A 26,941-nucleotide genomic window follows, 5' to 3' on the forward strand; every position below is an offset into this window, starting at 1 on the left:
GGGAGGTACCGGTACATAGTCAATGTGCGGGGGCACCGGTGTCGAGGTAATATGTACATGTAGGTAGAGTTATTAAAGTGACTATGCATAGATAATAACAGAGACTAGCGGCAGCAGCGATCAAGAGGGGGGGAGTGGGGGGGGGGTGCAAATAATCTGGGTAGCCATTTGATTAGCTGTTCAGGAGTCTTATGGCTTGGGGGTAGAAGCTGTTTAAAAGCCTCTTGAACCTAGAGTTGGCGCTCCGGGATCGCTTGCCGTGCGGTAGCAGAGAAAACAGCCTATGACTTGGGTGGCTGGATTCTTTGACAATTGTTAAGGCCTTCCTCTGACACCGCCTGGTATAGAGGTCCTGGATGGCAGGAAGCTTGGCCCCGGTGATGTACTGGGCCGTACGCACTACCCTCTTTAGTGCCTTGCGGTCGGAGGCCGAGCAGTGATGCAACCAGTCAGGATGCTCTCGGTGGTGCAGCTATAAAAACTTTTGAGGGTCTGGGGACCCATGCCAAAACTTTTCAGTCTCCTGAGGGGGAATAGGTTTTTTCGTGCCCTCTTCACGACTGTCTTGGTCTCTTGGTGGACGCCAAGGAACTTGAAGCTCTCAACCTGCTCCACCACAGCCCCCCGTCGATGAGAATTGGGGCGTGCTCGGCCCTCCTTTTCCTGTAGTCCACAATCATCTCCTTTGTCTTGATCACGTTGAGGGAGAGGTTGTTGTCCTTGCACTACATGGTCAGGTCTCTGACCTCCTCCCTATAGGCTGTCTCATCGTTGTCAGTGACCAGGCCTACCACTGTTGTGTCATCGGCAAACTTAATGATGGTGTTGGAGTCGTGCCTGGCCATGCAGTCATGGGTGAACAGGGAGTACAGGAGGGAACTGAGTATGCACCCCCGTGTTGAGGATCAGCGTGGCGGATGTGTTACCAACCCTTACCACCTGGGGGCGGCCCATCAGGAATTCCAGGATCCAGTTGCAGAGGGAGGTGTTTAGTCCCAGGGTCGTTAGCTTAGTGATGAGCTTTGATGGCACTATGGTGTTGAACGCTGAGCTGTAGTCAATGAATAGCATTCTCACACAGGTGTTCCTTTTGTCCAGGTGGGAAAGGGCAGTGTGGAGTGCAATAGAGATTGCATCATCTGTGAATCTGTTGGTGCGGTATGCAAATTAGAGTGGGTCTAGAGTTTCTGGGATAATGGTGTTGATGTGAGCCATGACCAGCCTTTCAAAGCATTTCATGGCCACAGACGTGAGTGCTACGGGTCGGTAGTCATTTAGGCAGGTTACCTTAGTGTTCTTGGGCACAGGGACTATGGTGGTCTACTTGAAACATGTTGGTATTACACTCAGACAGGGAGAGGTTGAAAATGTCAGTGAAGACACTTGCCAGTTGGTCAGCGCATGTTCGGAGTACACGTCCTGGTAATCCATCTGGCCCTGCAGCCCTGCAGCGTGATCACACAGTCGTCCGGAACAGCTGATGCTCTCATGCTTGTTTCAGTGTTACTTGCCTCGAAGCGAGCATAGATGTTATTTAGCTTGTCTCGTGTCACTGGGAGGCTCTCGCAGTGATTTTAAGCAATAATTAATGGGAGGACTTCTAAGCTGGTGATATAAACCCTTCTCTTTCACAAGTTATCACAACAAAACATTTTTATTTGAGATTTGTGAGATTCTTTTGTCATAATTTTTTTGTCATCAATCTACACAAAATACTCAAAATGTCAAAGGAGAAGGAAAATTATATATTTTTTCAAAAATCATGTCAACCTCTATTATTTCATACAGAGTCCAAGTAACTTATTATGTGATTTGTTAAGGCCAATTTTACCCCTAAATGAATTTAGGCTTGCCTAAACAAAGGGTCTGAATACTTATGCAACTACTATATTTTAGTTATGAATGTTTTATTGAGCAAAACATATATAATAATAAACACAATAAAATGTGAAGAAATCAAAGGGGTCTGAATACTTTTGCAAACACATGATGATATAGCATTTATGATTTCATTTGTCATTTTGTAATAGAAAAAAGTGATGAGGGGGAATCTTATTTTGTGTCTTCACGAGAGTGCTTTTGTGTATGATTGTATCACATTTAATTTATTTATTTTATTTAACCTTTATTTAACTAGGCAAGTCAGTTAAGAACAAATTCTTATTTACAATGACAGCCTACCAAAAGACAAAAGGCCTCCTGCGGGGACGGGGGCTTATTTAATAAATAAAATAAAAATACAGGACAAAACACACGTCACGACAAGAAAGACAACACAACACTACATAAAGAGAGACCTAAGACAACAACGCATTAACACATGACAACACAGCATGGTAGCAACACAACACGACAACAACATGGCAGCAGCACAACATGGTTGCAGCACAAAACAAGGTACAAACATTATTGGGCACAGACAACAGCACAAAGGGAAAGAAGGTAGAGACAACAATACATAACATAAAGCAGCCACAACTGTCAGTAAGAGTGTCCATGATTCTTTGAATGAAGAGATTGAGATAAAACTGTCCAGTTTGAGTGTTTGTTGCAGCTCGTTCCAGTTGCTAGCTGCAGCGAACTTAAAAGAGGAGCGACCATAAGGGCTTTGTTTTATATGGGTTATGTATTCTTAACATCTTAAAATCAATTAACCCGTAACTTCTATAAGGATTAAATGCCTATACATAAATACTGACCTCTGGTAGAGTGATAGGCCTATGTTGAAAACCTGTTCCTATGATTGGCTGAGGGATCTTGTTTTGTATAACAGACAGGCCAAGGAACCAAGGGTCTCTCTGGAGACCAAGGAACTGTTTGCACTTAAAAACATGCTGATGTCTCAGGTTCCACACATTATGTGAATGTGCGAGTGTGTGGCTGTGTGTGTGCCCGTGTGCCCTTAAAGAGGGGGTATCCAATTGCAGGATAAAATTAGGCCAGCAAGGCCCTATACTGCTGACGGGGCTGGTAGGGCCAAATAAAGATCCTAGCGAGGACCATAGGAGTGCAAGGGGTTCAGGAGAGCAGCGAGCAGCAAGAGGAAGCGAGTGGGGTGGGTTGTTTGCACAGCAATCAGCTGCCAAAATGGCCATCAAAGGTAAGGTGGTGTAAATATGTGACTTGGTCTTAGGTAGACTTGACCTTTGTGTATGGGCTGAGGTCTCCAGCTGGTTTGGGACCAGTGAGAGGGGCTCTACTACTGGGCAGGTGGAGAATTACAGGGCAGGAAGATTAATTCTGATCAGTTCTCTGATAGAGAGCTACAGTTGGTGGAGAGAGGGATAGACAACAAAAACAAAATGAGTTGCTGACAGAATGGTGTTTAGCAAGCCTCTTTCTTCTTATATGATGCACTGTTGTAAAGTGGCTGTTCCACTGGATGTCATAAGGTGAATGCACCAATTTGTAAGTCGCTCTGGATAAGAGCGTCTGCTAAATGACTTAAATGTAAATGTAAATGTAATATGCCTGTGAGGAGTGATGACTCAGAGATTTAATCTGTTTTGGCCATGTTGGGGAATCATTATGGGCACAGCTGTTGGGTATTTAGGGTCAATGGTTGGGGATAGGAGGGAACTCGGCTCTATCTATGAAACATTCCTGGATGTTAGTTGTAATCAGATAATTACCTTCTAGATTTACACTGGTGTTAGTGAGCTCACTGGAAGTTTCAGCTGTCACCGAAACGACATGTCAGTTTCACTGCAGATCTGCTGTGCATTTGAACTCTCTACTGTCTAATGTATTGTGCAAGTGTGTGTGTGTGTGTGTGTGTGTGTGTGTGTGTGTGTGTGTGTGTGTGTGTGTGTGTGTGTGTGTGTATGTGTGTGTGTGTCGCCTCACCACCCTATGAACTGATGTGTTGTGAACAGAACCATAAAGACAGTACATGGGTTTCTGTAACATTACATAAAGAGAGACCTAAGACAACAACATAGCAAGGCAGCAACACATGACAACACAGCATGGTAGCAACACAACATGACAACAACATGGTAGCAACACAACATGTTTGCAGCACAAAACACGGTACAAACATTATTGGGCACAGACAACAGCACGAAGGGCAAGAAGGTAGAGACAACAATATATCACGCAAAGCAACCACAACTGTCAGTAAGAGTGTCCATGATTGAGTCTTTGAATGAAGAGATTGAGATAAAACTGTCCAGTTTGAGTGTTTGTTGCAGCTCGTTCCAGTCACTAGATGCAGCGAACTGAAAAGAGGAGCGACCCAGGGATGTGTGTGCTTTGGAGTCCTTTAGCAGAATGTGACTGACAGAATGGGTGTTGTTTGTGGAGGATGAGGGCTGCAGTAGATATCTCAGATAGGGGGGAGTGAGGCCTAAGAGGGTTTTATAAATAAGCTTCAACCAGTTGGTCTTGCAACAGGTATACAGAGATGACCAGTTTACAGAGGAGTATAGAGTGCAGTGATGTGTCCTATAAGGAGCATTGGTGGCAAATCTGATGGCTGAAAGGTAAAGAACATCTAGCCGCTTGAGAGCACCCTTACCTGCCAATCTATAAATTATGTCTCCGTAATCTAGCATGGGTAGGATGGTCATCTGAATCAGGGTTAGTTTGGCAGCTGGGGTGAAAGAGGAGCGATTACGATAGAGGAAACCAAGTCTAGATTCAACTTTAGCCTGCAGCTTTGATATGTGCTGAGAGAAGGACAGTGTACTGTCTAGCCATATTCCCAAGTACTTGTATGAGGTGACTACCTCTAGCTCTAAACCCTCAGAGGTAGTAATCACACCTGTGGGGAGAGGGGCATTCTTCCTATGACCTTTGTTTTGGAGGTGTTCAGAACAAGGTTAAGGGTAGAGAACGCTTGTTGGACACTAAGAAAGCTTTGTTGTAGAGGATTTAACACAAAATCCGGGGTGGGGCCAGCTAAGTATAAGACTGTATCATCGGCATATAAATGGATGAGAGAGCTTCCTACTGCCTAAGCTATGTTGTTGATGTAAATTGAGAAGCGCGTGGGGCCTAGGATTGAGCCTTGGGGTACTCCCTTGGTGACAGACAGTGGCTGAGACAGCAGATTTTCTGACTTTATACACTGAACTCTTTGAGAGCGGTAGTTAGCAAACCAGGCCAAGACCCGTTAGAGACACCAATACTCCTTAGCCCATAAGGATGGAATGGTCTACCGTATCAAAAGCTTTGGCCAAGTCAATAAAATAGCAGCACAACAATTTTTATTTTATTTTTTATTTTAATTTTTATCCCATTTTCTCCCCAATTTTCGTGGTATCCAATCGCTAGTAATTACTACCTTGTCTCATCGCTACAACTCCCGTACGGGCTCGGGAGAGACGAAGGTCGAAAGCCATGCGTCCTCCGAAGCACAACCCAACCAGCCGTACTGCTTCTTAACACAGCGCGCCTCCAACCCGGAAGCCAGCTGCACCAATGTGTCGGAGGAAACACCGTGTACCTGGCCCCCTTGGCTGGCGTGCACTGCGCCCGGCCCGCCACAGGAGTCGCTGGAGCGCGATGAGACAAGGATATCCCTACCAGCCAAACCCTCCCTATCCCGGACGACGCTATGCCAATTGTGCGTCGCCCCACGGACCTCCCGGTCGCGGCCGGCTGCGACAGAGCCTGGGCGCGAACCCAGAGACTCTGGTGGCGCAGTTAGCACTGCGATGCAGTGCCCTAGACCACTGCGCCACCCGGGAGGCCTAGCAGCACAACATTGCTTAGAATCAAGGGCAATGGTGACATCATTGAGGACCTTTAAGGTTGCAGTGATTTCAAGGGTGCATCACTTTCAGGAAAACCAGCTCATTCTACGACTTGGATGACAGCGAGCTATGGAATTCAAAAAGGTTCTCATCTTCCCCGACTGCACCATGGAGGGGATGGAGCAACGGCGAGCATTCCGAGATGTGATGCAGACCATGAGAGAGGCAGAGGTGAAATACAGCCTGCAATTTTTCCAGCCAAGCTACGTGTCCATCACAACGGCATGACAAGAGTCTTCGCCAAGTCCGAAGAGGCTTCAAGTTAGTGTCACGGATCCTCTGGTACTGCTGCTCATTCCGTTCACCAGCTCCGGAAGTCTACGTCATCAGCCTTCTAGGCGTCACTGAACTGGATTCACTACCACCAACCCCGGACTGTCTTGTCTCATTACGCACACCTGGTTCCCATTCCCCTTGATTAGTATGTTATATACTGTATGTGCCCTCTGTTCCCCATTGTCCTTGTCGATTATTGTTACCATCTCCGTTGGTCCTGTGCTGTTGTATCGACTTCCATGTTACGTGTTATTGTGGACATCCATGTCCCGTGTATTATTTAGAGGTTTACACCTTCATCTTTTGTTTGGGTGGAGAAAATTTAACCCCCTATTACGTATTCCTGCGCTTGACTCCTATCATAGTACAGCGTGACAGTTACGTATCAAAACTACAGCAAACCCTCTGAAAAGGTTAAATATTGCCACACATTTCTGGGATATTGACTGAGCAAACTGTGGATTTTATGTTCATTCATAAATGGTATCGTATTCATTTGTTTTCCAGCAACCGCGAAGAGCGCTGTTAAGTCTGACTGTTAGCTTGCTAGCATAATATTGGGTCTGTTCTAGCTATCATGCCCGGCGGTCTTCATTTACAGTGGGGAAGGCGGGTTTCTCTGGGTTCTTTTACTGTGTTTTGTTTTTGTTTTCTGCTGCCAGACAAGTTTTATTTGAATTCGTACATGTTTAAGAAGTTTTATTTGAAATGCCCTTGGATATAAATGCCAGGAAACGATCATGGGAATCAGTCAGATGTTAAAGGTGGAATGTGCACGGTCTCGGGCACGCGTGCAAAAGTGGTATGGTATTTAAGCACTTGAAATCACTTGGTGCTAACATAATTTTCCAACTGGATTTCTCGAGTTTATCAATCACCCTTCTCTTCCAAGGCTAGAGGTGTTGCTATTCTCTTTCGTAAAAACATCCCTTTTCAACTCTCGTCCATGTCTACAGACCAACACGGTAGGTACATCATAGTATCATGGAACATTAACTCTTTCCCGATCACCCTATTGAACGTCTATGGCCTAAAAATTGATGACCCACATTTATTTCGTAATGTTTTTGATTTACTCCCAGATCTTAGTACCATTGATCTAATAATCGGAGGCGATTTTAATTGTTACCTTGACCCGTATCTTGACAGACTGTCTACACCTACTCCACCAAATATCACCTCTGTCCAGGTTCTAAATAATCTAATCAAATCCAGGAATCTAGTGGACATCTGGAAACGGCAACATCCCACAGACAAAGACTACTCATTCTACTCTCATGTTCACAAGTCTTATTCTAGAACCGACTACTTCGATATATTCCAAATTGATACCCAATGTGCTCAATTCGAAATACCATAGCATCTAAGTGATCACAGTCCAATTATTTTGATTGACTGCATGACAGCCAAGTTGAATGAGTTCCTCAAGACTAATGACACAGGTATCTGATTCTACACTATGGGAAACTTTTAAAGTGGTTATGAGAGGTCATATTATTCATGAGTCTGCCATAAATAAGAGAATAGCATTTGACTGGATAAGATATTTTTTTAAACTCCCCGCTTTGGAGGAGACAATCAGAACATCACCCTCTCAGGTTGACTACAACAATATTTTGAAATTAAAATATGAAAACAATTACATTCTTGGTTCAATCAAATTTCATCAAATATATTTATAAAGCCCTTCTTACATCAGCTGATGTCACAAAGTGCTGTACAGAAACCCCAAACAGCAAGCAATGCAGGTGTAGAAGCACGGTGACCTGGTTCCCAGGTCAGTAATCTCCTATTAAAGCTGAGACAAAAACTATTTGAACTAGGGGACAAACCGGAAAGGTTGCTGGCTAGACAACTAAAGGGTGCATAGCAAATAGAGAAACCGTAAAATCCGGTCTGAGGCGGGCACCTTGCTGACAGATCCTAAAGAGATAAACAACTGCTTCAAAGAATTTTACTCAGCTATATTCTTCCAGATCCGATGCTTCCAGTTCTGATTTATCAGCCTTATTTGATTCCATCAGCCTGCCAAACTTCATGATGGCGGCAAAAAAATTATTGAAGAGTTTCACAACAGAGGAAATAATCGAGGCTGCTGGCCCTGATGGTTTCAGCTGTGAATTGTATAAAACATTCAGTGAAGCTTTCGCTCAGCTCTTACTCAGTATGATCACTGATTCAACAGAAAATAAGATTTTCCTGAAATCATTGTATGAAGTCAATATTTGCCTTATGTTAAATAAAGGCAGAGAGGTAACAGATCCTGCAAAATATAGACCGATAGCATTGCTTAATTTCGACCAAAGTGCTTGCTAATATGTTGAACAAACATGTAACAATCATTATTAGTCCGGAACAGACAGGGTTTATCTCCGGCAGGTTCTTTTTTTCTAATGTGCGCAGGCTGCTTAACAGTCTATATGGAAATCATGGGAAAGGCTCCAAGGCGGCTATTATATCGCTAGATGCTCAAAAGGCGTTTGACCAAATAGAATGGTCATACATGTTCAAGCAATCAGTAGGTTTGGATTTGGCGACTCATGTATCGTCTGGGTCAAAATGCTTTATGCCTGTCCAACAACCTCTATTCTGACCAACAGAGACAAATCCAGTCCCTTTGGGCTACCCACTCAGTCCTCCACTAATCGCTGTCGCCCTTGAACCCATAGCGATACAAATAAGGGATCATCCTAATATCCAAGATCTTAAAGTTAAAGTAGGAAACATAGAAAGCTGCATTTCGTTATGCGCAGACGGTGTGCTTCCATACCTCTCGGACCCAGTAGCATCTGTCTCTAACCTACTAGACTTAATCAATTCATTTGGCAAACTATCTTGCTATTCAATAAATTGGGAGAAAGCAATTAATGTGTATCTCAGATAATATTACAGCAAGTGAGCTAGAGAGGATACCATTTAAAGTGGTCCATGACCACTTAACTTACCTGGTACTAAAAATACCTAGAAATCCAAAGCTCATCTTCAAGCTTAAATAAGTGGGCAGGTTGCAAAGCTAAAACTAAAAATAGAGAGCTGGATAATATTTCCTCTTTCTATGAGGGTACATTAATGCCATAAAATGTTTTTCTCTTCCCAGGTTCCTTTAGCTTTGCCAGAATCTTCAAATGTTTCTTACCTCTTCATTTTTTAAGACATTAGACTCGCCAATCTTGCCATTTGTCTGGGGTTACAAAAACCATCCTATTTGTAATGCTCACTTGGAAAAGCCCAAGGAAACTGGCCTACTGTCACGTTCCTGACCGGTTTTCTGTTATTTTGTATGTGTTTGATGGTCTGGGCGTGAGTTTGGGTGGGTAGTCTATGTTATGTGTTTCTATGTTTGTTAAAGGGTGACCTGATATGGTTCTCAATTAGAGGCAGGTGGTTTTCATCATTTCCTCTGATTGAGAGCCATATTAAGGTAGGTGTTTTCACATTGATTGTTGTGGGTGGTTGTCTCCTGTGTCTGTGTTTGTCGCGCCATACGGGACTGTTTCGGTTTGTTTGTCAGTTCGTTCTTTTGTGTAGTCATTTTTCCTGTTCGTGAGTTCTTCGTTTTATGGAAGTTCGCATGTCCAGGTCTATCTACTCCGTTTTGTTATTTTGTTAGTTATTCAAGTTAGTTTGTTTTTTGTCTTGTTAAATAAATTCATTATGTCCTATTCCAACGCTGCATTTTGGTCGAATCCTTGCTCCTCCTCTTCGGATGAAATCCGTTACACCTACCCATCTTTAAGCATTAACTTACTGGGAACTGTGTTTTCCTGATAAGTTGGGCACGGATGTCCCCCTGTGGCAAAATATGGAAGTCAAGTCTGTAACATTCCTTTCTTCCAGCCTTGCTTTTCTCTAAAGCAGAGTGCCCAAACAAACTGAGAGGCAACAACTTTGTTTTGAGAAATTCTTGAAAAGTTCTAAACCAGATTAAGCATGTTTATAAGGTGCCTGATACCTCTGTATATACCCTGATATTCTTTAATACTTATTTTGTTCCATCTCGGTCTGATAAGGTGTTTGTTGAATGGAGGGAGAAGGGTCTGACCACATTGAAGATTTATACATAGATAAGCAATTAGTATCATTCATCAACATGTTTCAAGCAGACTACCATAGTCCCTGTGCCCAAGAACACTAAGGTAACCTGTCCAAATGACTACCGACTTGTAGCACTCATGTCTGTAGCCATGAAGTGCTTTAAAAGGCTGGTCATGGCTCACATCAACACCATCATCCCAGAAACCCTAGACCCACTCCAATTTGCATACCGCACTAACATATCCACAGATGATGCAATCTCTATTGCACTCCACACTGCCCTTTCCCACCTGGACAAAAGGAACACCTATGTGAGAATGCTATTCATTGACTACAGCTTAGTGTTTAACACCATAGTGCCGTCAAAGCTCATCACTAAGCTAAGGACCGTGGGACTAAACACCTCCCTCTGCAACTGGATCCTGGACTTCCTGACGGGCCGCCCCCAGGTGGTAAGGGTAGGTACCAACATATCTGCCACACTGATCCTCAACACAGGGGCCCCTCAGGGGTAAGTGCTCAGTCACTTCCTGTACTCCCTGTTCACTCATTACTGCACGTCCAGGCACGACTCCAACACCATCATTAAGTTTGCCGATGACACAACAGTGGTAGGCTTGATCACCGACAATAACGAGACAGCCTAAAGGGAGGAGGTCAGAGACCTGGCCGTGTGGTGCCAGGACAACAACATCTCCGTCAACGTGATCAAGACAGATTAGATAATTGTGGACTACAGGAAAAGGAGGACAGAGCACGCCCCCATTCTCATCGACGGGGCCATAGTGGAGCAGGTTGAGAGCTTCAAGTTCCTTGGTGTCCAATCACTAACAAACTAACATGGTCCAAGCACACCAAGACAGTCGTGAAGAGGGCATGACAAAACCTATTCCCCCTAAGGACACTGAAAAGATTTGGCATGTGTCCTCAGATCCTCAAAAGATTCTACAGCTGCACCATTGAGAGCATCCTGACTGGTTGGCAACTGCTCGGGAAGTGCGAATGGCCCAGTACATCACTGGGGCCAAATAGCCATCCAGGACCTCTATACCAGGCGGTGTCAGAGGAAGGCCCTAAAAATTGTCAAAGACTCCAACCACCCGAGTCAAAGACTGTTCTCTCTGCTACCGCACGGCAAGCGGTACCGGAGAGTCAAGTCTAGGTCCAAGAGGCTTTTAAACAGCTTCTACCCCCAAGCCATAAGACTCATGAACATCAAGTCAAAAGGCCACCCAGACTATTTGCAGTGCCCCCCCATCCCCTCTTTACACCACTGCTACTCTCTTTTGTCATCTATGCATAGTCACTTTAATAACTCTACCTACATGTACATACTACCTCAACTAACCGGTGCCCCCGCACATTGACTCTGTATTGATACCCCCCTGTATATAGTCTCGCTATTGTTATTTTACTGCTGCTCTTTAATTACTTGTTACTTTTATCTCTTATTCTTTTTCATATATTGTTTAAACTGCATTGTTGGCTAGGGGCTTCACGGAAACATGGCTCACTCAAGACACGCTATCGGAGTCGGTACAGCCAGCTGGTTTCTTCACGCATTGCGCCGACAGAAACAAGCATCTTTCTGGTAAGAAGAAGGGCAGGGGGTATGCCTTATGATTAACGAGACGTGGTGTGATCATAACATCATACAGGAACTCATGTCCTTCTGTTCACCTGACTTAGAATTCCTCACAATCAAATGTCGACAGCATTATCTACCAAGAGAATTATCTTCGATTATAATCACAACCGCATATATTCTCCCCAAGCAGACACATCGATGGCCCTGAACGAACTTCATTTGACTCTATGTAAAATGGAAACCACATATCCCGAGGCTGCATTCATTGAAGCTGGGGATTTTAACAAGGCTAATCTGAAAACAAGACTCCCTAAATTCTATCAGCATATCGATTGTGCAACCAGGTCTGGTAAAACCCTGGATCATTGTTATTCTAACTTCTGCGAAGGCCCTCCCCCGTCCTCCTTTCGGGAAAATCTGACCACGACTCCATTTTGTTGCTCCCAGCCTATAGACAGAAACTAAAACAGGAAGCTCCCGCGCTCAGGTCTGTTCAACGCTGGTCCAACCAATCTGATTCCACGCTTCAAGATTGCTTCGATCACGTGGACTGGGATATGTTCCGCATTGCGTCAAACAACAACATTGACGAATACGCTGATTCGGTGAGCGAGTTTATTAGCAAGTGCATCGGCGATGTCGTACCCACAGCAACTATTAAAACATTCCCCAAACCAGAAACCGTGGATTGATGGCAGCATTCGGGCGAAACTGAAAGCGCGAACCACTGAAACATGACCGAATACAAACAGTGTAGCTATTCCCTCCGCAAGGCAATCAAACAAGCTAAGCGTCAGTATAGAGACAAAGTAGAGTCGCAATTCAATGGCTCAGACACGAGAGGTATGTGGCAGGGTCTACAGTCAATCACGGATTACAAAAGAAAACCAGCTCCGTCGCGGACCACGATGTCTTGCTCCCAGACAGACTAAACAACTTCTTTGCTCGCTTTGAGGACAATACAGTGCCACTGATACGGCCCGCTACCAAAACCTACAGACTCTCCTTCACTGCAGCTGACGTGAGTAAAACATTTAAACGTGTTAACCCTCGCAAGGCTGCCGGCCCAGACGGCATCCCCAGCCGCGTCCTCAGAGCATGCGCAGACCAGCTGGCTGGTGTGTTTACGGACATATTCAATCAATCCTTATCCCAGTCTGCTGTTCCCACATGCTTCAAGAGGGCCACCATTGTTCCTGTTCCCAAGAAAGCTAAGGTAACTGAGCTAAACGACTACCGCCCCGTAGCACTCACTTCCGTCATCATGAAGTGCTTTGAGAGACTAGTCAAGGACCATATCACCTCCACCCTACCTGACACCCTAGACCCACTCCAATTTGCTCACCGCCCCAATAGGTCCACAGACGACGCAATCGCAACCACAATGCACACTGCCCTAACCCATCTGGACAAGAGGAATACCTATGTGAGAATGCTGTTCATCGACTACAGCTTAGCATATAACACCATAGTAAACTCCAAACTCGTCACCCTGGGTCTCGACCCCGCCCTGTGCAACTGGGTACTGGACTTCCTGACGGGCCGCCCCCCAGGTGGTGAGGGTAGGTAACAACATCTCCACCCCGCTGATCCTCAACACTGGGGCCCCACAAGGGTGCGTTCTGAGCCCTCTCCTGTACTCCCTGTTCACCCACGACTGCGTGGCCATGCACGCATCCAACTCAATCATCAAGTTTGCAGACGACACTACAGTGGCAGGCTTGATTACCAACATCGACGAGACGGCCTACAGGGAGGAGGTGAGGGCCCTTGGAGTGTGGTGTCAGGAAAATAACCTCACACTCAACGTCAACAAAACAAAGGAGATGATCGTGGACTTCAGGAAACAGCAGAGGGAGCACCCCCCTATCCACATCGACGGGACATTAGTGGTCCACTCACACAGACAGTGTGGTGAAGAAGGCGCAGCAGCGCCTCTTCAACCTCAGGAGGCTGAAGAAATTTGGCTTGTCACCAAAGGCACTCAAAGACTTTTACAGATGCACAATCGAGAGCCTTCTGTCGGGCTGTATCACCGCCTGGTACGGCAACTGCTCCGCCCACAACCGTAAGGCTCTCCAGAGGGTAGTGAGGTCTGCACAACGCATCACCGGGGGCAAACTACCTGCCCTCCAGGACACCTACACCACCCAATATCACAGGAAGGCCATAAAGATCATCAAGGACAACAACCACCCGAGCCACTGCCTATTCACCCCGCTATCATCCAGAAGGCGAGGTCAGTACAGGTGCATCAAAGCAGGGACCGAGAGACTGGAAAACAGCTTATATCTCAAGACCATCAGACTGTTAAACAGCCACCACTAACATTGAGTGGCTGCTGCCAACATACTGACTCAACTCCAGCCACTTTAATAATGTAAAAATGTATGTAAAAAATGTATCACTAGCCACTTTAAACAATGCCACTTCATATAATGTTTACATACCCTACATTACTCATCTCATATGTATATACTGTACTCTATACCATCTTCTGCATCTTGCCATCTTGATGTAATACATGTATCACTAGCCACTTTAAACAATGCCACTTTTATATGTTTACATACCCTACATTACTCATCTCATATGTATAGACTGTACTCGATACCATATACTGCATCTTGCCTATGCCGTTCTGTACCATCACTCATTCATATATTTTTATGTACATATTCTTTAATTTCTTTACACTTGTGTGTATAAGGTAGTTGTTGTGAAATTGTTAGGTTCGATTACTCGTTGGTTATTACTGCATTGTCGAAACTAGAAGCACAAGCATTTTGCTACACTCACATTAACATCTGCTAACCATGTGTATGTGACAAATAAAATTTGATTTGATTTGAAGTAAGCATTTCACTGTTCACCTGTTGTTTTCGGCGCATGTGACTAATAACATTTTATTTGAATTAAATAATACATTCAAACTCTTCCATTCACTTTTTTCCGTTATTTACAGACACTATATCAAAGGGAAAATTCAAAATGTTGACACCCTCCCTGTACAACATAATTTTTATAAATTGCTACAGCGCCCTCCCAACTCAAAACACCTCATCTCAGTTAGTCTCCTTTTTTCCAACTATACAGAGGCTTTTACTAGTCATTTCAAGGAGACCTGGGGTAAAAAGTTAAATATTGAGATCTCAGATGATCTATGGGGAGAAGCCCTTTCTAGAATTCACTCCTGTTCCATCAATACCAGATATCAATTGATACAATACAAAGTCATGCATAGACTTCATTACTCCAAAACCAAATTGCATAGACTTTACCCCCAGGTCTCCCCGATGTGTGACAAATGTAAAGCCTCAGAGGGTTCATTTTAACTAATCTTTTTTGGCTCTACCCCCTACTCAATAATTTCTGGAGAAACATCTTTGGTATTCAAAGGTAAATGAGAGGGCCATTGAACCTGACCCAGAACTTTCTCTCTTTGGCTACTCAGGGTCTGTTCTAAGATTGTCCTATGAGGAACAACAGGCTCTGATGTTTGAATGGTGGCTGCAAAAAAAATTATGCTCACAGAATGGAAGTCACCCAAACCCCCTTGATTCTGTAGATGGACTAACTCCTCTTCTCAAGATCTGGGGTCTGTTTCAGAGACTGATTGTGAACACTGAATTGGAACACTTACTGTTGTTGTAACTGTCATTGTTGCTCTATTCTTGTCCCATGTCTTGCTTAAGCAATACTTCATTTCATATGTGTGGCAGCTGTTTAAAAAAATTGTATTTGTGTGTTTGTTTTGTACTAAACTGCAAAAGAAAATCCTTTAAAATATAATATGCAAAATAAACACACAAAACACATTAAACATCTAAGATAGACTACTTCTCTTTCTATGTATCTCTGTACACAACTCTATATTAAGCGCGGTGTGAATTCCTCCGGCTCTTTTCCTCAAGTGAGGTGAGCTCCACTGCTCTCCCAAAATCGCTCACCCAGATCAGTTGGAGCACCAGTCCTGATATCCACACTTATTCATCTCTACGACTCATCTATCTCTCCCTCCCATTCACTTATTGTCTTCCACCACTTATTAATGAATTAATAAATAATGGACTTAATTATCTATACCCGCTCCATCCTCTCACTGTCTCTTTGCAGTAATGGACCTGATCTACTGGCGGGATGTGGGGAAGACAGGGCTGGTGGTCACAGGGCTGGTGATAGGCCTGGCTAGCCTGTTCCAGCTCAGTTCCGTCACCATGCTGTCCTACCTGTGTATCTCCATCATGTGTCTCACTTTCCCCCTACGCCTCTACTACAAACTCCTAGAGCTGATACGGAAGATCCCTGAAGGAGTGCACCCCTTTCAGTAAGCACAGTTTACAGCAGTTACGATGCTGTAGTTTAGAGAAACATGCTTCAACCTCAATATGTAATCATTGGAGCATGAAAAACCAACAGTCATCTGTGAATGGCTCTGTGCATCTGTTGGTAGAACATTCTTCTTGAAACTAGGTATTTGTTTGATGATGTGTTTGTGTGTGTGTCTGTGTGTGTGTGCGTGCGTGTGGTACCAGGTCTTATATAGGAGACGACAGCTCTCTGACAGATGAGGAGACTGTGTTGGTGGTGGAGGAGGTGGTGCTAATGATTGCCTTCGCCGTCACAGAGATCAAACGCCTGCTCTTCATCGACAACATCATGGACTCCATCAAGGTCAGGGGCCAGTACCAATGTCCCTCAGAAAACTAAGAGAAAATTCAGTGTACTATACCGTAATGAGGTCTCTTCACAGTCCCTAAGTCCAGAACAGACTATGGAAGGCGCACAGTACTACATAGAGCCATGACTACATGGAACTCTATTCCACATCAAGTAACTCATGCAAGCAGTAAAATTAGATAAAAAAAATAGATAAAAATACACCTTATGGAACAGCGGAGACTGTGAAGCAACACAAACATAGGCACAGACACATGCATACACAGAAACAATAACATACACACACCTACACATGGATTTTGTGTTGTAGATATGTGGTAGTCGTGTAGTGGCCTGAGGGAACACACTTAATGTGTTGTGAAATCTGTTGTGAATGTATTGTAATGTTTTAAAAATTCTATAACTGCCTTAATTTAGCTGGAACCCAGGAAGAGTAGCTGCTGCCTTTTTCCATAAAAAATACAAATACAAATGTGTGTGGGGACTGGGGAGGAAGGTAGAAGTCAAAGTCACATAATCACCAGCACTTGAATCAGACAACATAACTGGTTCTCCTGAGCTCTTACATCAGTAACATTAAACAATACATCAACAAAACATAATCATTGCTTCATAAGCTCACATTGCTATCGCTTCTGTTGCCAAACAATGCCAATCTAAAAAGCTGTTGCTCTGTTTTCAGTTTGTGGTGCTGCTGTACGTGTTGACCTATATGGGCATCACGACCAATGGTCTGACCCTGGTGATAGTTGGTGAGACCCTACTGATCCACTCAACACCTGTCTATCTGACTGTCTTACACCACACTGTCCTACAGAACCATCTTCATACATCTGATAATTATGCCCTAATAAGTCCTGTTTCATTCAACTGCTCTGATCTGTAAATAATAACGTAAACATAGTTTGTTGATCTGATTTCTTTCTCTGTCGCTTTCGCAGGTGTCATCTGTGTTTTCTCTCTTCCTCTGTTCTACAAACAAATGCAGGTGAGGCAGTGAGCTCCTGTTGTTCATAGACTATTTGTTGAGAGAATATTATAATGTAATCCACATAACAGCAGCAACCAAAGGACTGTGTCTAATCTACACGTGTTTGGATGACAGGGGCGAATGAAAAGGATTAGCAAAGCGGTCAGAGGCCTCCTGAGGAAAATCAAAAACTTGTAAGTGCTGCACAAGCCTGTTCAAATGACTGATATGACTGTTCTAATTTTTTATATAGCTAATTTTATCACTGAACCCCACAGGGACATTTAATATCCTGTTCTAGAACATTCATGTCACAATAACCCAACAAACCTTTGCTAGCCACATTACAAATATCTCTTAATGTATGTCATTTTTTACGCAATTTAAAAAACACTGACTTCCCCATTTTGAAAGGATCCCTTTTGTCTTTGCAGGTTTAAGATGTTGTACAGTAAACTGAGACCCTCTCCTGCGACTACACCTGCCACAACCCCCACTCCCACCCCGGCCCCAAAACACAAACACAAGTCAAAGTGATGAGACAGAGAAAGGGGGATCTATGGGAAAAGAGGGGGGTCACTCATACTTCTTATCTTATCATGCCACCTGGGATCAGGGGCTGGGCAACTCTGACGAGGGGAGTTGGGGTACAAGGGGGGGGGGGGGGGGGGGGGGGGTGTATTTGGGAGGCTACTGGTGCTTTTATATTTCCATTTTCTCGTTGTGGAAGCAAGATTTCAAATCCAGTGTTTGGTCTTGGTACATATAGGCCTACTGAAGATTTTTCGTCACAAATCTTGTTCTCGAGGCACAAGCTGACAGCCACAATGTCATAAAATCATATTTTAAACCTAATCTTAACCACACTGCTAACCCTAATGCCTAACCCTAACATTAAATTAAGAACAAAAAGTAAATTTTTGTTTTCATTAATTAAAAAAATTAATTATAGCCAATTACTACTTTACAGCTGGCCCATCTAAGAGGAAATCGCTCACTTATGCCTCCAGGTCAAGACAGGAGGGAATTTTTATTTAAATCTAAGACAACAAGCTTGCCTTGTCATGAGTCAAATATTTGTTTTTATACCACATAACACGTGCCATCTTAAGACAACCCAGGGTGAATACTGGCTATCTAACCACATGCCCAAAACTGTAATTGACTTTGAGAGTACACTCAAAGTGTGAGAATGGGTACTTACTCAAAGTAATTGTGAGAATGGGTGAATGGGTACTTACTCAAAAGTGGCAAACTTTTGGGGGGGATGTTTGCTTAAATTGTTGAATAAATGTTTCACCATTTCTAAACGGCTCCTATTAATTCATATTTTTTGGCATCTCAGAATGTCACTGTCAAGGGATGAGAACAGACAGAAAGACGACAGACAGACAGGCAGATAGACAGACACACATACACATTAGGCTATATCGTTTAATTATTCATTAAAAAAAATAATTCTACAACATTTTATGATTAGGTAGGCCTAAATAATTATCAGAAATATTTTTTTGTTATTTTATTTAACCTTTATTTAAATAGGCCGTAGTGACGAAGTAATTACAATTTAGCAATTAATATAACTGAAATATAACTGAATGATCCACAAAACACATAATAGCTGAATACATGTTATCATCAAAAGTATTGCAACTGACAGGTTGAGTCAGAGTAAAATATAGATCAAACAGCTACAGGCAACAGAGGCTATGTCCAAGATTATGCCCCACAGTTATCTTGACACCTCTCTGAAAACGGTCGTCACTATTTAGCACAGCCACAAAGTCATAAACCCCGCCTATTTCTACAATGAATGTTCTTAAAATCTGATTTTAAATCTAACCTTAACTAAATTGCTAACTTTATGCCAAACCGTAACCTTAAATTAATACCAAAAAGCTACTTTTTGTTTTTCGGAATTTTAACGATATACAATTTTACTTTGTGACTGTGGTAACTAGTTACAACCTCTGTAAACGAATCATTTTACGTAGCTAGGTCGTTGAAATTTTCGTCATCACGTCCTGTCAACCCTATGCCTCTGTCTTGGATGGTAAAAGAGATGAATCCTTCTGATTAAATGGGATTTATGCCAATTTGTGAAATATAGTCTTCATATTTGATAAGCAAATCGTTTGTAATTGACATTGCGGCACTTGAAGAGCTTGAAGACATCAAAGGAAATGACAGAAACGTATGGTAAGCAAAGCAATATCTGGCTTCACTGTCTCCTAACCTTAATGTCCGTGCTTTCGTCTGGGACAAGAAACAAGATGAAGCTTGCAAGCTAAATAGCCGCCTATAGCAAGTTGTCAACCATTACTTACAACATCTAGTTTTCTAAATCTTTATCAGTCGTCGCCAGGAACCCTAACCACTGCTTCTGTTTAATTTGTGAGAAAATGACATTGCTAGTGGCTTTCAACAACACCCTGCTCTTGGCTTCCGCCTTGTGGTCAGTCTGTAGTCGTGTGATGTAGTAAATGTATTATTGATTTTTTTCTCCATTATTCTTTTCCAGATTTCCTTTTTAAATTCTTGGTGATTGGAAGTGCAGGATCGGGGAAATCCTGTCTTCTCCATCAATTTATAGAAAACAAGTGTAAGTCAAATTGTTATCATAGTGATTATGTTGAACTTCCAGAAAGAGGTTATGTCTTAAAGATCACTGCCCCCACGGACATGGTACTGTAATGTTAAAGTAGGGTACTGTAATGGTATTCACTACCAGGTTTTTGGATAAGTTTACTCTACTTTTACATTAGGCTGTATCACACAACATGAAAGATGACAGCAATGCTCCTCTACCAAATGTAACAGAGAGTGTAATTAACTATGGTGTCTGTACTGTACTGTGTTTTCTGTTCTGTACCATGTAGTCAAGCAGGACTCCAGCCACACCATTGGGGTGGAGTTTGGCTCCCGGGTGGTGATGGTCGCCGGTAAGACGGTCAAGCTGCAGATCTGGGACACAGCTGGACAGGAGCGATTCCGGTAGGTAGCTCTACTGGGCTCCTGAGTGGGGCAGCGGTCTAAGGCACTGCATCTCAATGCTAGAGGCGTCACTACAGACCCTGGTTCAATTCCAGGCTGTATCACAAGCTGCAGTGATTGGGAGTCCCATAGGGCGGCGCGCAATTGGCCCAGCGTCGTCCGGGTTAGGGTTTGGCCGGGGTAGGCCGTCATTGTAAATAATAATTTGATCTTAACTGACTTGCCTAGTTAAATAAAAATGTAATAAGAAAATGTAAAATACTGCACATTAACAGAAAGCATGTCATCTGTGCATGACTGTCTAATGTTATCTCAGCAGGATGTTCATTTGATCGGAGAGAGGTCGTTACTGGGGTCATTTGAGAGACATTCAAATGACTGGGATTTGATCATCAGATAGATTGGATTAGATCATGGGATAGTATTTTTGGATGTTCTAAGAGTCTGCTCTGACTCTTTTCCCCCCCTGCTTTCAGGTCAGTGACTCGCAGTTATTACAGAGGGGCAGCAGGGGCTCTCCTGGTTTATGACATCACCAGGTAAGACCCTGATTTGGACCAATAACAAGTCAACAGTCACAGTTCATAATATATTTATTCCATTGCAGCCACATCAGTTAATTTTAAACATAATTATATTTCTGTGTCTATCTGTCTGTGTAACCAAGTCGGGAAACGTACAATGCCCTGACCAACTGGTTGACAGACGCTCGAACGCTGGCCAGTCCAAACATTGTCATCATCCTGTGTGGGAACAAGAAAGACCTGGAGGCTGACAGAGAGGTCACCTTCCTCGAGGCGGCCCGCTTCGCCCAGGAGAACGGTAATGTAGCCTAATGATCCTGCATAGTGATAATGTAGCCTGATGACTATATAAGTCTAGGACCAAAAGGCATCTGAACAGCTTCTACCCCCAAGCCATAAGACTGCTGAATAGTTAATCAAATGGCTAACCGGAATAATGCATTGACCCTTTTTTGCACTGGCTCTCTTACACTGAGTCTATGCACACTCACTGGACTCTACACGCACACACCACACACACACACACACACACACACACACACACACACACACACACACACACACACACACACACACACACACACACACACACACACACACACTACACACACTACACACACACTACATAAAAACTCACACAAAACACACACACATGCATATTGACGCCACACACACTTTCACATTCTCCACATATGCTGCTGCTAATCTGTTTATTATCAATCCTGATTGCCTAGTCACTTTTATCCCTACCTACATTACCTCAATTACTTTGTACCCCTGTACATTGACCCGGTACCAGTACTCCTTCTATATAGCCTCGTTATTGTTATTTATTGTGTTACTATTTTCAATTTTTATTAGCAAATTTTCTTCGTTTTTAAGTTTACAATGTTGGGAAAGGGCTCGTAAGTAAGCACTTCACGGTAAAGTCTACACCTGTTGTGTTTGGCGCATATGACAAATATAATTTGATTTGACATGATCCTGCGTAGTGATCGAAAGACGGTTGATGTTTGCGTCTTTAAAGACAGGTGATGTTTGTGTCTTTAAAGACGGGTGATGTTTGTGACTATAAAGATGGTTGATGTTTGTGACTATAAAGACGGGTGATGTTTGTGACTATAAAGATGGTTGATGTTTGTGACTATAAAGACGGGTGATGTTTGTGACTATAAAGATGGTTGATGTTTGCGTCTTTAAAGACAGGTGATGTTTGTGACTATAAAGACGGGTGATGTTTGTGACTATAAAGATGGTTGATGTTTGTGACTATAAAGACGGGTGATGTTTGTGACTATAAAGATGGTTGATGTTTGTGACTATAAAGACGGGTGATGTTTGTGACTATAAAGATGGTTGATGTTTGCGTCTTTAAAGACAGGTGATGTTTGTGACTATAAAGACGGGTGATGTTTGTGACTATAAAGACAGGTGATGTTTGTGACTATAAAGACGGGTGATGTTTGCGACTATAAAGACGGGTGATGTTTGCGTCTATAAAGACGGGTGATGCTTGCGTCTATAAAGACGTGGGATGTTTGTGACTATAAAGACGGGGGATGCTTGCGACTATAAAGACGGGTGATGTTTGCGACTATAAAGACGGGTGATGTTTGCGACTACAAAGACGGGTGATGTTTGCGTCTATAAAGACGGGGGATGTTTGTGACTATAAAGACGGGTGATGTTTGCGACTATAAAGACGGGTGATGTTTGCGACTATAAAGACGGGGGATGCTTGCGACTATAAAGACGGGTGATGTTTGCGACTATAGAGACGGGTGATGTTTGCGTCTACAAAGACGGGTGATGTTTGCGACTACAAAGACGGGTGATGTTTGCGACTACAAAGACGGGTGATGTTTGCGTCTATAAAGACGAGTGATGTTTGCGTCTATAAAGACGGGTGATGTTTGCGACTATAAAGACGGGTGATGTTTGCAACTATTAAGACGGGTGATGTTTGCAACTATATAAAGACAGGTGATGTTTGTGACTATAGATAAAGGAGATTGGTCGTGTATCCATGTTGTCTCTCTTTGTTGTTATAAAAACAGAACTGATGTTCCTGGAGACGAGTGCCCTCACCGGTGAGAATGTGGAGGAGGCCTTCCTTAAATGTGGTCGCACCATCCTCAACAAGATAGAGTCAGGTAATAACACACACACTTACACTCACTTATTACTAATAGCTGCCCAAGGAGCCATGTTGTGCACTAGGGAATTGCATGCATTCACATGACCTAAAGTGACAACTGTGTGTGAACTGTACTGAACTGTAGAACTGTGAACTGTACTGTATATCTATGAATTTGTTTTCTCATGTGTTTAATATATGGATGTGTCTCGTCTGTAGGTGAGTTAGACCCGGAGCGGATGGGCTCAGGGATCCAGTATGGTGACACAACGGTGAGGCAGCTTCGCCAGTCGCCGCAGGCTGGCTCAGCACAGGGCAGAGATCAGTGCAACTGTTAAAGGCTAATGCTAACCTAGCTCTAAGACACATAGAACCCATGTCTCCAGGTAAGTAGTTCATTTCATTAAACCTGTACTGATAACGGTGTGGCTGTTTGCAATTACATGTGTATTACAAGTGTTGTGTTCCTTCAATTGATCATCTGCTGTGATTTCCTTGATTTATGATTTTTAGAGCACTTAATGATAGGCTTAACTTGTAGCATAATTTTGGTTATAATGTTTTCATAAACTTAGTTAACAGTTACATATCTCTCTAGGGCCCGATGTAAATCTTTCTTCTAACAGTCTCTGCACACTCAGGCCTTTGGAGGACTGCCCTGTGACTCTTGACACCTGCTCTTGGACTACTTCTGGAGAGACCCTGTGTAAAGATTTGGGCTGGGTTGTCACGGAGCTATCTGGGTTGTCACGGAGCTACTCTCCTCCAGGCCTTTCTCTCTCTGACTACTGCTCCAGTCCGCGTCGCCAGGGAATACAAGTGACATCAGCAGAGAGGACTGGTCAGTCACAGAGCCAGGCCAATGGACACACACAGGACATTTGTTTTCAATATCTTTACTCAGAAGCAGCCACAGCAGCTCACAAACCTCTCACTGTTCAAACTCTGATGGGACCGACATGATGTAAAGAGAACATCACACTTTAATTTGTGTCTAATCTCTATAAAAGTTAAGCCTATTTATTGGTTGTGTTGAAAACTGTAAGATATTGTAAATATATCAAAAGGAAATATAACATTTATGTGATATTTGTGTAAAATGTTTTAAGAGAAAAAAAGCAGAGGACTTGTGGTAGTCACCGTGTACACATACTGTAATGTGTGAATGTGTTTGTGAAAATTGTTACAACGTTAAAGCTGGAATCCTTATCGGTGAAACGTCTTGTTTGCTCTATTACAACAACAAAGAAGTTACTTCAAACAATGAACACTGTTTTTTCCCTCAGACATCATTGCATGGCAGAGGAGGCTGGTGGGAGGAGCTGTAAGAGGATGGGCTCATTGTAAGTGCTGGAATGGAGTCAACGGAACATAGTCAAGCATATGGTTTCCATATGTTTGATACTGTTCCATTTATTCAATTTCAGCCATTACAATGAGCCTGTCCTCTTATAGCTCCTCCCACCAGTCTCCTCTGTAATGCACGCATGATGGAATGGCAGGTTTTTATTTACCACAATGCTGGATGCTCATATCTTCTGTTTCAAAACAATAACAAACGCGCCTATAACATTCCACTGTTTCACCTTTCACAGATCTCAGCTTTAATATCTTTGAATGACTATCATAATCTTCAATTTTGGGACAAACAAATAATATGTATTTTAAATGTGTAAGGTGTTGTGCAATGATTATGAAAGGGTTAAGGCCATATCTAAATCCATTCTAACCAGAATATCATTGATAGATTGAGTGATAATTGGTGTATTTACTTGATGTAAAGCACAAATGTGAAAATCTACATTTTTGCATACATCTGGACTATGATCTTACGTATGAACTGTCTATCTATAAAATGTATCACTATGTGTGCTAGATGTAACTGTTGAACTGAAGAACTGCCCCTCTTTGCAAAGCCTGTATGATCTTGAATTAATAAATTATTAAACCAAATGTTCATTAAACGTTCTATTGCTATGACTTTCTATTTCTATGAGTGTGGCTAAGAAACATAAACACAATCATGTTCCTACACACGTCAACATAGGATGAGTCATATTGAGTGATTAAATTGAGCCGGAATCCTGCACCTAGGGTCAAAGGGAGGAGCCAAAGAAGTAGGATATAAGTAGCGTAAACCAAGGTCAGGGTTGTGGTTGTGGCTAGGCGTAGGGTTGGATGTGGTGTTCTAAATTTCTTTAAGATGGTCATACTATGGATCATTTAGCTATTTGATTTTGAATTTAGGTATAAAAATAAGTCATTTGATAAAATATTGAATTTGGACTACAGCTATAGCCCAGAGAAACACGTTAAATAACATTCATAAATGGAAAAAAAGACAGTAAAACATTTTATAATTAGAAACAAGGTTTTGAAGTGTTTGTCGTTTATCTAGGAGATAAAAGAAAGCTCAGGAAATATATAAATATATATATAATTTACACATACAGTGCCTTTGGAAAGTATTCAGACCCCTTTAATTTTTCCACATTTTGTTACGTTACAGCCTTATTTCTAAAATAGATTAAATAATAAATTAAACAAAATTGTCAGCAATCTACACACAATACCCCATGACGGCAAAGTGAAACATTAGAAATGTTTGCACATTTGTTAAAAATAAAAACAGAAATACCTTATTTGCATAAGTATTCAGACCCTTTGCTATGAGACTCGAAATTGAGCTCAGGTGCATCCTGTTTCCATTGATCATCCTTGAGATGTTTTTCAACTTGATTGAAGTGCACCTGTGGTAAATTCAATTAATATGACATGATTTGGAAAGGCACACACCTGTCTACATAAGGTCCCACAGTTGACAGTGCATGTCAGAGCAAAAACCAAGCCATGAAGTCGAAGGAATTGTCAGTAGAGCTCCGAGACATGATTGTGTCGAGGCACAGATCTGAGGAAGGGTACCAAAACATTTCTGCAGCATTGAAAGTCCCCAAGAACACAGTGGCCTCCATCATTCTTAAATGGAAGAAGTTTGGAACATCAAGACTCTTCCTAGAGCTGGCCGCCCGGCCAAACTGAGCAATCGGGGAGAAGGGCCTTGGTCAGGGAGGTGACCAAGAACCCGATGGTCACTCTGACAGAGCTCCAGAGTTCCTCTGTGAAGATGGGAGAACCTTCCAGAAGGACAACCATCTCTGCAGAACTCTACCAATCAGGCCTTTATGGTAGAGCGGTCAGACGGAAGCCACTCCTCAGTAAAAGGCACATGACAGCCCGCTTGGAGTTTGCCAAAAGGCACCTAAAGTTTCTCAGACCATGAGAAACAAGATTCTCTGGTCTGATGAAACCAAGATTGAACGCTTTGGCCTGAATGCCAAGCATCATGTCTGGAGGAAACCTTGCACCATCCATACAGTGAAGCATGGGAGACTAGTCAGGGACCGGCAGGAACTGGGAGACTAGTCAGGATTGAGGCAAAGATGAACGGAGCAAAGTACAGCGAGATTCTTGATGAAAACCTACTCCAGAGCGCTCAGGACCTCAGACTGGGGTGAAGGTTCACCTTCCAACAGAACAATGACCCTAAGCACACAGCGAAGACAACGCAGGAGTGGCTTCGGGACAAGTCTCTGAATGTCCTTGTGTGGCCCAGCCAGAGCCCAGACTTGAACCCGATCGAACATCTCTGGAGAGATCTGAAAATAGCTGTGCAGTAACACCATCCAACTTGACAGAGCTTGTGAGGATCTGCAGAGAAGAATGGAAGAAACTCCCCAAAAACAGGTGTGCCAAGCTTGTAGCTTCATACCCAAGAAGACTCAAGGCTGTAATCGCTGCCAAAGATGCATCAACAAAGTACAGAGTAAAAGGTATGAATACTTATTTAAATGTGATATTTCAGTTTTTATTTTTAATAAATTAGCAAACATTTCTAAAAACCTGTTTTTATTTTGGCATTATGGGATCTTGAGTGTAAATTGATGAGGGGAAAAAAACTACTTCATCAATTTTAGAATA

The 26,941-nt window shown here is 42.9% G+C and overlaps 2 protein-coding genes across 4 annotated transcripts; both read left to right on the forward strand.

The window, feature by feature from the left end:
- Positions 1-2,953: 2,953 nt before the first annotated feature.
- Positions 2,954-17,947, forward strand: LOC129816154 (reticulon-1-A-like). Its single transcript, XM_055870380.1, has 7 exons — positions 2,954-3,100; positions 15,775-15,985; positions 16,194-16,332; positions 17,021-17,090; positions 17,280-17,326; positions 17,444-17,502; positions 17,743-17,947. The coding sequence occupies exons 1-7, from the start codon at positions 3,088-3,090 to the stop codon at positions 17,843-17,845; spliced, it is 642 nt and encodes a 213-aa protein (XP_055726355.1). The 5' UTR covers positions 2,954-3,087; the 3' UTR covers positions 17,846-17,947.
- Positions 17,948-19,301: 1,354 nt separating this feature from the next.
- On the forward strand, positions 19,302-24,927 carry LOC129816158 (ras-related protein Rab-4B-like). 3 transcript variants are annotated; one of them, XM_055870395.1, is made up of 8 exons: positions 19,302-19,507; positions 19,830-19,910; positions 20,188-20,302; positions 20,779-20,841; positions 20,970-21,124; positions 22,884-22,979; positions 23,183-23,349; positions 23,562-24,927. In XM_055870395.1, exons 1-7 carry the CDS (start codon positions 19,492-19,494, stop codon positions 23,299-23,301), a joined length of 645 nt encoding a protein of 214 aa, XP_055726370.1. In that variant the 5' UTR covers positions 19,302-19,491; the 3' UTR covers positions 23,302-23,349; positions 23,562-24,927. The 3 variants fall into 3 exon arrangements, with proteins under 3 accessions (XP_055726370.1, XP_055726386.1, XP_055726378.1); XM_055870411.1 differs by having other exon boundaries at positions 23,590-24,927; XM_055870403.1 differs by having other exon boundaries at positions 23,605-24,927.
- Positions 24,928-26,941: the final 2,014 nt, after the last annotated feature.

Source organism: Salvelinus fontinalis, chromosome 2 (genome assembly GCF_029448725.1).
Source record: "Salvelinus fontinalis isolate EN_2023a chromosome 2, ASM2944872v1, whole genome shotgun sequence".
Lineage (NCBI taxonomy): Eukaryota > Metazoa > Chordata > Actinopteri > Salmoniformes > Salmonidae > Salvelinus > Salvelinus fontinalis.

Coding starts and splice junctions, on each gene's coding strand:
- LOC129816154 (XM_055870380.1), top strand. Junction 15,986..16,193: donor GAAGGAGTGCACCCCTTTCA/GTAAGCACAGTT, acceptor GTGTGGTACCAG/GTCTTATATAGGAGACGACA. Junction 17,327..17,443: donor TGTTCTACAAACAAATGCAG/GTGAGGCAGTGA, acceptor TTTGGATGACAG/GGGCGAATGAAAAGGATTAG.
- LOC129816158 (XM_055870395.1), top strand. Junction 19,911..20,187: donor TCAATTTATAGAAAACAAGT/GTAAGTCAAATT, acceptor TGTACCATGTAG/TCAAGCAGGACTCCAGCCAC. Junction 21,125..22,883: donor CCGCTTCGCCCAGGAGAACG/GTAATGTAGCCT, acceptor TTATAAAAACAG/AACTGATGTTCCTGGAGACG.